General features: G+C 37.4%; 1 protein-coding gene across 1 annotated transcript; it reads right to left on the bottom strand.

Moving 5' to 3' along the window:
- Window positions 1–3,329: 3,329 nt before the first annotated feature.
- Window positions 3,330–9,135, bottom strand: LOC121856718 (DNA repair and recombination protein RAD54-like; the record flags this gene model as incomplete). The annotated part of the gene is made up of 5 exons (XM_042352407.1): window positions 8,996–9,135; window positions 6,692–6,847; window positions 5,737–5,937; window positions 4,868–5,061; window positions 3,330–3,399 (listed from the first exon to the last, which is right to left on the bottom strand). Coding segments are annotated over exons 2-5 (468 nt in total), but the record flags the coding sequence as incomplete, so codon positions are not given.
- Between the last annotated feature and the right edge of the window lie 992 nt (window positions 9,136–10,127).

Below are 10,127 nucleotides of genomic sequence, written 5' to 3' on the forward strand. Positions count from 1 at the left end.
AACCACCAGGCTACTGGGCCAAGCTGTGAGGAGTTATGGTTTTTTCAACTCTGGTTTTAGGGTACAGGAAAAAGTCCGATAACAACGGTTCTACTAATGACGATTCATATTTAAGACCCTGGTTAATTTAGGACCCAATTCAATTTACACCATTACTTTCTTTGTATTCACAACGAAAAAAAAAAATTTAAATTAAATTAAATTTTACTATACTGTACTGTAAATAATAACAAAATCCCGATATGTATCATAAAAAATAAAAAAAACACGCCATGCGCACAGAGGCTACTGGGCTTGTGAGTGGTGACGCAACTTGGCGGGCCTTTTGTTTTCACGCATCTGAACAGGAAAAGGAGAAAAACATTCTCAGGTTTCTTACAGCATTTTGCATCCCTATTCAACATGAGCAAGAGAGCAAGTAATGGTAGTGTTGGTTCAAAAGCTAAAAGAAAGTGTATAAGCTTAGCCAAGAAACTAGAAATGTTAAAACGATATGAAAAAGGTGAGAGGTGTTTGTGGATAATATATGAAGCAAGCAATGAACATATTTTCTGAAGTGGATCCATTAACAGAACAAAGCATTAAAATTAACAGGGACATGAAAAATGCATATGACCTCGACCTAAGATGTATAATAAGAAAAGAAAGCAGCTGTGCAAGGTTCTTTTTACAGCTTTATTATTCGAAGGCCTAAACCATCAACTTAAGCTACACCATCAAATTCAGCAACATAAGCAGCTTCAGCAACAGCTATGACATCTTTATGGAAAGCCACAGCTTCAGCCAGAGCTGAACCTGATGACTTCGTCATCTGATTGAAAACTCCCACAACATTCACTGGCTGTCCTTATGTTTTAGACTTTACCACCATTGGTGAGTAGAATTTTGGTTTTACATTAGTAAGTACTGTATTATTTAGAACATATATGAACAGTAATAAAGTGTTGCTTTCATATTCTTATGTACAGAAATGACGATGTTTTCACACTTATGCACTTACCTAAGTTGCCACCCCCACCCCCATCAACAAATTATATTTGCGGATTTGGCTATTCACGGCCATTTTGAAACCCAAACCCCTGCGAATTTTAAGGGCATGCTGTACTGTGACAGGACTGGGAGCCAGTAGACTTGACAATACTGCACCTGCAGGATTTAAATGGCAATCAGCATTTTAAACGAGGCGAGTTGCCACTTCTACTAGTATTTCTTGTTTTCTTAGGTCATTTTGGGGTGTTTGGGCCATAAAAAAAATATATATATGTATTACTTTACCCAACCTGGGGGGTGGGGTGTGGGGGGGGGGTTAACCGTGTATGTATAATATGTGACATTTTACGGGTTAAATCACTGAACAGTATTGTGCACTCGCTGTAACTTTTTACATACTACACTCAAGTATACAGTACACTTAAAATGTCTTGTATATTGTAACAGTTTGTGACCACACAGTGGAGTACAACGGAGGTGGTGTTTACAGATTGGGCCACTCTTACAAACTGAGACTCCGGTACGGCCTCTCTGGCTAACAGAATGTTTATTGGGATTAGCAAACATTGTCAAACATGGGTTTTAACAGACTTTTCACTTTAGCAACCAAGATGTCTGCCAAATTTGTCTGTTATCCAGAGAGTTTACTGTACAGAGGGTCCCCGACTTACGAATGCCCGCCGATACGAACGAGGTTAAACTTGAAATTTACATTATTTTATTTACCTGATGACTTATTTTTTACTTTCATTTACTGTATTTAGTCATGTGTTCCAACTTACGTACAAATCCGATTCAACAAAGTCTTCAGGAACGGAACCAATTCGTAACCCGGGGACCCCTGTACAGTTTAAGGACTTTAAAGTGACAGATATTTTGGAGGATCTACTGTACACATGATAAAAAAATTTTTTTGTCCATGTGGGTCCAATGATTTCCTAAATGATCAATACAGCACTGTACAGTAAAAACGTGATACTAATTTAAAGTAATAGGAGATTTTACAAAATATGAGGGACACCTCCAGTGGGATAAACAAAACAAAACACTGGGCAATGATGGAAAAACAAGTGGAAAAAGCTTGCGGGGTAGACTGTAGATGTGCACACAACGACTGACCAACATGAACTGAGACACGCGTGATGCATATACCTGTAGTGCTTGTTTACACTAAGGCAGGTGGTTGCATCCCATGGCAACATTTTGCATTATATATACTGATTCACTATCCTCACTACTTGCCCTTGACACCCTCAACTCAAGTTGTCATGTGCTTGTCTCTGAAGCCAGACACAAATATGCATACCTTGTTGACCGGGGTGTCAAGATCAAACTGTTGTGGATCCCCTCTCACATAGGCCTCAAAGAACATACAGAGTTGATGCCCTCGCCAAACTCACATCTAACAAAGACACTGTTGAATACAATTTGGGTCTGTCAAAAAGAACCCTTAAAACTAATAATAGGAAATAATTTGTTGATGAATTTAACTCAAGTAAACAAGTTCAAACAAGAAATAGTCAATCCATTGTTTACCAAGCAGATGTGGACAAAACTAAGTGTAAAGTGTGTGAAGATAGAACCTTTTAGGGACAGGTCCAAGCAAACTGTGTGTGAAATAGCACACTTCATCTCTAATGGTAATACTATAGCCAACAAATTAAGATTGCATCCATTTTTTTGCACTCCGCAGCTATATCATTTCCCATGTATAGAACCAAACACACAATGTGTTTGAATACCTTGCAAATGTGAATAATAAAGTGTGTGGCCAGACATATTGCTTCACACGGCTGTACGAGTATTCGTGTAGTTGCAAATAAATCACCCTCTATGTACAGAACTAAACATAGAATTTATTTGATATACTGTATTGTACTCTAACATTCAATGCCATAATATCCTGACCATTGGGGACTGTTATACACACCCTTTGTGACCTCTACTCTGTAATCCTTTTGTGCTGCTGCTCACAGGATGAGCGTGGGGGTGCACAATAAATTCCTACTAAGCGGCAAAATTTAAATTAAAAAAATAACCAACATGAACCACGCTACTCATTGTTTGCAAGATTACTCGATTTTCTTCTGAATATGCATATAATAACAATACTTTCTATGGATAAAGCTGGAAATTTTGCTAGCAAGTGATATAACAACATTTTGCAATATCCATCGTCTGTGGTGTCAAAATGTTTCACGCGATATGTGCACAAATACTTTCTTGATCGTGTGTACATAAAAATGTATACTGTACAGTATAAGGGTTATTTAAATTGAATATAATGGCAGTAACTTTATATAATGGGTAACACAAATACTCAGACAATTACTACATACCTCTCGCTGGTGAGGACGCAAGACAGCAGAGAGCATTGGGTCAACCACAACTGCTACTTCCTGCTTCTCCCTGAGAGTAGGAAAAAAAGTTACTCAAAAACTTCTATTAACAAATAAAGTTTTGTAGTTACATCTTATATAATTAGAAAAACTTTCAAACAGATCATATTATACAACACATATCAAGCTGTGATCATAAAAGTTACTTCCTATCTAATCTATAAAAATTCACGAAACGAAATGCATCTAAATACAGGGCTGCCTCACTTATCGCAAAGGTTACGGGCATGAAACTCATTGCGAATATCGAAATTGCGAATAGCGGAGCAATTTCTCCCATAAGAAATAATGTAAATACATATAGAACATAAAATAGATAAAGAAACAAGGGCATAATATCAAATAAACATCAATAACAAACACTTTGAGTTTATTAGGTGTATATGTTTACAAGTACAGTATACTTTACATGTTTGAGTGTGTGTGTGTGTGTGTGTGTTTGAATGTTTATGTGTGTCGGTGTGTGAGGTAAGTTTTAAACGTACTGTTAATTTACCTCTGATGTGCTGTGTTGCTTGCTTGCTGAAGTTGGCATTAGGGGAGAGGGTGAAGGTTTACTGGGGTGAGAGGAGGCTGAGGTCATCAGCCACCTCACTCTCATGATCACTGTCAGGGTCGTCAGCCACCTCACTCTCATTATCGCTGTCAATTTGCACCGAAATCTGTTGTTCTCCACTGCCTTCTGTTGAATCATGCATTGCAATAAAGGTGTTTTAAGGTGCTGGGTCTGGTCATCAATCCATGTTCTCAACATCCGCTCCATACTCTATCTCAGCATCACGGAATCTCGTCATCTTCGTAGCCGTCAGTGGTGTTGCAGACCTGGCCATCTCCTTGATCTTGTCGGCGCTTTTAACTATAGAATGCACCGTAGAGGGAGCCAAGCCGTGCACGCGCCCAATCACTGACGTTCCTTCTCCGTGTTCATGTCTTTTTACGATATCCAATTTCATGTCCAACGTAACTGCCACACGTGATCTCTTGGTAACATTGCTGGGAGTTTTAGCAGCTGGTCGCTTAGGCATTGCGAGATCACACAAAACACAACTGCGAGATTACACAAAACTACACGCCAGCATGTGAGAGACTGAGGCGAGCGGGGGTGTATGACGGAGGAATATGTACACACGCTGTCCTACGCTACAGTTGAGGCGTGCGGTTCAAAACTTTTGCTCGCAAGAATTTGCGAATAAATGGGGCAACCATCGCGAATAGTGGAAATGGGTAACAATAAATTGATTGCGGATAAACGGGGTTACAAATACCAAGGCTATGAATAACGGGGTTTGCCTGTACATCTAATTTGGCATATATGATTCCTTCAGGCTACACTCTTAACACTTCTCATCATTATTAATTAGAATTTGAGTGCACATTCCTGAAGTCAAGACCCTCATAACAACTGTGATAAATCCTAAATATCTTGCAGTAAAAACAACCAATAAATAGTACAGTAGTATGTAGTGCGATATACGTACAGGTTGGCCGTGAGCTTCTCTTGAGCGGACAAGACAGCCGGGGAGTAAAGCACCAGGGCACCAGGTTCATCAGGGTCATGCAATGGTCGCCTCACACCATTACGACGGATCCCCAAGCATCGAGATCCTCGACTTACATAATTAGGGATGGGAATCTTAAATGGCTTGGCGAGAATTTTCCGAATCAAATCCTCCTGATAAAAGGAAATTTTTGTATTAGCAGTTACAGCAACAACATAAAATACTGTCTATACCTGTACAGTATCCCACTATGCACAGTCGTGAACAAAAGTCCTGTTGCCGATTTTGCTGCTCCATGAACCCCAAGATTAAGACTCGTGAATCTCAAGCATTTATGGACAGAATAATGCATCATAATGCATCAGTGTCTACTGCTTCAGGTTCATGAGTCTGAATCTCAGGGTTCATGGAGCAGCAGAAAAGGCGACAGGACTTTTGACCGTGACTGTACATGATAAGTGTTACAAATGAGAAAAAATTAATCTTTAGCCTGGGGAAGCTCAAGAAACAGCTACATAAACAGCAAAGAGTTAGAGGAAATGATACCTAAGATAATAGTACAAGTTCAAAAGATGACAAGAAAAGGCTAAAGTTGCATATAGTAATTCCTAAACACAGTTGCAGACATACAGTACTATACAAGGCAAATGCATAAATAGCTACCTTTATAAAACAGCAATGAATTTATCATTAGTCTGTGATCCTGCTCAGAAATTTAAAAGGAGATTCCCATGCCTTTAATATTACAACTTTTTTAACTACATTAGTAAAATAAGCTAGAGACGATAAACTTTGGGTAAAAATACATTAAGAGGAGAAGTGGTGCACTTCTATGGATGTGATCTTACATGAGAAGAAGTTTGTCCTGTCGGAGTATTAACAATTGGTACAAGAGGAGCCCGATAGGGAGAGACCAGGAGCCCTGGGCCTGCCTTTTCTGCCACCTTTTGCCTCTTAGAATCTGACTGGCTAACAGCCACTTTTGGGCCAATTGTGAAACCACAGTCATTCTTCCGTTTAAGCAACTGACTTGGGGCATGGCTCCGCCTCTGTGGAAATTGATAACAAAAGTGCTAATTAAAATGCAGAATGGGGATCTGACAACAAAATTGTGGCTAACCCATGGAAGCATAGGAAATGGATATAAAACATTGATGATGATGAATATCTGTTAAAATCAGTGTCTAAGTGTCCATCTTAACATCTTTCCGTTCACACACACACACACCAGCATATTCAGTATTACATGCCATTTTTTACTAAAATATTCATTTATCTCTTAACTAGTTACATGGGAGATATCAGGGAGTATATCATAAACAATCTTCACTAACTAATAAGTTCTAAAGCCACATTACGGTACAGTGGATGATGTGTGTTACCACTGTCTAGTGTTATTCATGATTCAAACAGTTATGAGCATCAATTTACATCCATCACAAATAACAAATACAGGGTCATATTTTTATTTGAGAACCTTAAATTATTTTTACATTTTAGGAAGTGCAATAAACAGTAACCTAAAAATCGGTAGGAATAAAGTGTAATCACAAAAATGTATTTATGTCCTTCACAATGATATGATCAAACTCTTTAGGTTCCTGTTTATTGCATGTCCTAATATAGAGTTATCATTTTGGGTCCTAGAATATAAAAGTTACCCTGTACAGTATATAGATGAAGATCCCAATAAAACTCCTTTACAATGGAGCATCATTCTAGAAATTTACCTCACTACTCTAGACAAGTCAGAACTGTACTGTAACATAATGTACACAGCAAACAATGGCCTCTTAAACTTACCATTGTAATGTAACTTTTCCCCGACTAATTACACTAAGCAACTCGTGTGTTCCATAGCTATTGATCTTAACCAATTCCTTCCATCCTCCATGACAGCTACACTAATGGGCTCCAGCATCCACTGGAAGCGTAGTACTGTACTGTACACTCTGGAATCTGGAATAAAAAAAATCAACCGGGGGATCTAGGGGGCGGAGCTCCACGCATAGGTTAGATAAACTTTAATTTTGTCATTCCTGTATTTATATATCCAACCTAACCTAACCTAACCCAACCTAGCCACAGAACCCAGGAACTATATCTAACTTAACCGAGGGGTCAGGGTTAAATTCCTAAGATTCCCTGGAGATCCGAAATTAAAATAATACCCGAAGTAGGTTAGTTCATTTTCGAGGGAAGTGTCATATAAGAAAAGTGTCTTAAAATTGTCTAAACCATCAGAAAAACACATTGCTCAACTCAAGAGCCGTGGTTGGTCAACACTACAAACTGACTGATTCTAGACTCACATACACACTAACACATTAGACCTATATCTTGCCATAGCTACATGGTAAATACTGCCAGTCTATCATGCAGTTCCAAAGGCCCCCATTAGGCGGACGAGGACGAAACGTTAGCGTTTGTTGGGGATTGGACATCCATCGATTACATTGCCGTCGCAAATGTATAATAACAGAGATAGCATAACCAAAATGTTATCTATTTTCTTCCATTAATCTTCCGCCATTATTGCCTACCTCACCTCTCAGACTGCGTGTCTCCTTCATAAATCATCACGCGCATGCGTTCCCATACACGTCACGCGACCAATCAAAAGCGTTTTTTGGAGGGCAACCAATTAAAACGATTTGTGGTTTAATTCGTGGTATTTTTGGCCCAATCAAAATCGATTTTTATTTTGGGTCTCATATTTTGAAATTCAAATTCATTTCCGACCATGGAAGTCTGTGATGGGTGTCACTTAAATTATATGGAGCTGATTGCGAGTTTTGGGAAAAAACGAAGAAACTATAGCATTTTTTCGATCGCATGGTGTTCTTCCAACCTCAGTAAAGTGTCATAAGTGCAAGACTGAATGTAAATATCGCAAAGAAAAACACACTGTATGCGGCATTGTGTAAGAATCTGAGAATCCAACGACGAACAAGAACCAGCCCAATAAGGTAAGAAATAGGTGATGCCATCATATGGTGCGAGTCAGTTAGGTTAGGTCAGGTTTGGTTTTTGTTTTTCTAGTGTGTTTTGGTGTATTTTTTATTCGCTTAGCCATTATTTTTTTTTTAAAAACGTCCCACGGAAAAAAAAAAAAACGATAAAAAACAGCCAATTTCCGACGGAAATGAAGGTCATATTCGGTCTAAACACACACAAATACAATAGAAAAATATATTTTTGACTTTCTAACAGAGTGGGAGGTGAAAGTGCATATTTACCCCCCATTATTGTCAAGAAAAAATTTTACCACACATTATTATAAGAGGAGAAAAAGTCGTATACTTACACCCATGACAGCTGACCTTGACCTCTCTATCTCAACATTCCGGTAAATACCTCCTGCGGGAGCCACGAATTACCCAAAAGTACCCAAAAGTATAGCAAATAAGGGTAAAATCTTAACGAATATCTGTTATACATACACAAAACATGTTTAATAATATTTTTAGTGTAATTTTGTAAAAATAATTTGTAAGATGAAATAATAAACAGCGAAAAACTTTCAGTATTGGCGAACGTTGAATTCCAAAGAGTTGGTGAACAAGGGAGATAACTCAGATTCATCGTGATGCACTTCGCTAACCTAACCTAACCTAACGAAAAGTAAATCCTACGGCTGTGTTAAATACCCCAAAGTAACAGAAACATCGGTAATTATATCTCCATTTTGGATGGGTGACTCTTTGGAATTTAGCATTTTTCGCTGTTTATTATTTCATTATTTTGACATTTCAATGAAAACATTATTAATCAGGTTTTATTGATGTAAAACATATATTCGTTAAGATTTTACCCTGATTTAATATACTTTTGGATACTTTTGGGTAATTCGTTGGACAGCGTCCTGCTGTTCACTGAATAACCAAACCTAATTTATATCACCGACATTAATTAAAAATGCTAATAATAATATGGTGCAGCATGAATATAAACAATGTAGGTATACAGAGTACGTAGGCCGTGGGAGGGTAGTTACCTGTGTGCAGACAGTAACAGGTAAACAATGTTAAACAGCAAGGCAACTTGACCAAGAACCGCCGACAAAGCTGTCAGTATATCTTACATGACATGACGATTAATTCTCACCTTAGTCGTGGGATTGTTGGTAATGAAATGGCACCGTCAGATTAGTCTACTCTCTCTTTTACATCTTCAAACATGTCGAAAAACTTCACCTTTTTGGACAATTTACATAAAAAGACTCAGAGGTAAATCATACAATGGTGGCGGTCTATAAGTAGTACAACATGTCTTTCTTATGAGATTAATATCCGTAAACACTATTTATTTTGCAATATAAACTATTGTATAAGAGAGTTTATAAATGTCCAATGCTCTTTTGTTTTACGTTCTCTCACTTATTTCAGGAATTTATTTGTTTTCATCAGAGACAAACACTATTATAAGAAAGACAGGAAAGCCAGGCGGAAACCGCGTGAGCCACATAGCATATAGTTGGCCGCGGGATCAACCAGTGTGCAAGGCGCGGGTCGTCTGTACGTTGTAATGGCACAGTGGTTCCCAACCTTTTTTCTAGCGACCCCAATCATGCACCTCGAGCCATGACCGCGACCCCCCCACTGGTTAAGGTTAATATATATATATATATATATATATATATATATATATAAATATATATATATATATATATATATATATATATATATATATATATATATATATATATATATATATATATATATATATATATATATATATATATATATATATATATATATATATATATATATATATATATATATGCAAGTAAATCACTGGAGGTGCGCGTGATCTAGGTATATGCTGATAACCACAAGGAAAGAAGAAAACACGCAGTTCCCAAGCGCTTTCGTGTAATTCACATCTTCAGGGGTGAGTACAGACTAGAGAGAGTAATACAAATCAAGGTGTATATATACAGAGGAGGGTGTATATATATATATATATACTCATATATATATATATATATATATATACTACCACCATACTTATATACTATACTATATATATATATATATATATATATATATATATATATATATATCTTGATAAAATCACACGGGAAAATGGAAACAACGGAGTACCTTAGCTTTCGTCTTTATTCAAGACATCTTCCTGGGTATAGGGTATAAATATAAATACCTATTATTTTACGAATTGGCAGTGTTAAAAAAAGGTACTGAAAGGATCCTAAAAAAGCAAAAATAACATGGTTCAA

The sequence above is a fragment of the Homarus americanus genome, unplaced genomic scaffold, assembly GCF_018991925.1.
Source record: "Homarus americanus isolate GMGI-L3 unplaced genomic scaffold, GMGI_Hamer_2.0 scaffold23341, whole genome shotgun sequence".
NCBI classification, from domain to species: Eukaryota; Metazoa; Arthropoda; class Malacostraca; order Decapoda; family Nephropidae; genus Homarus; species Homarus americanus.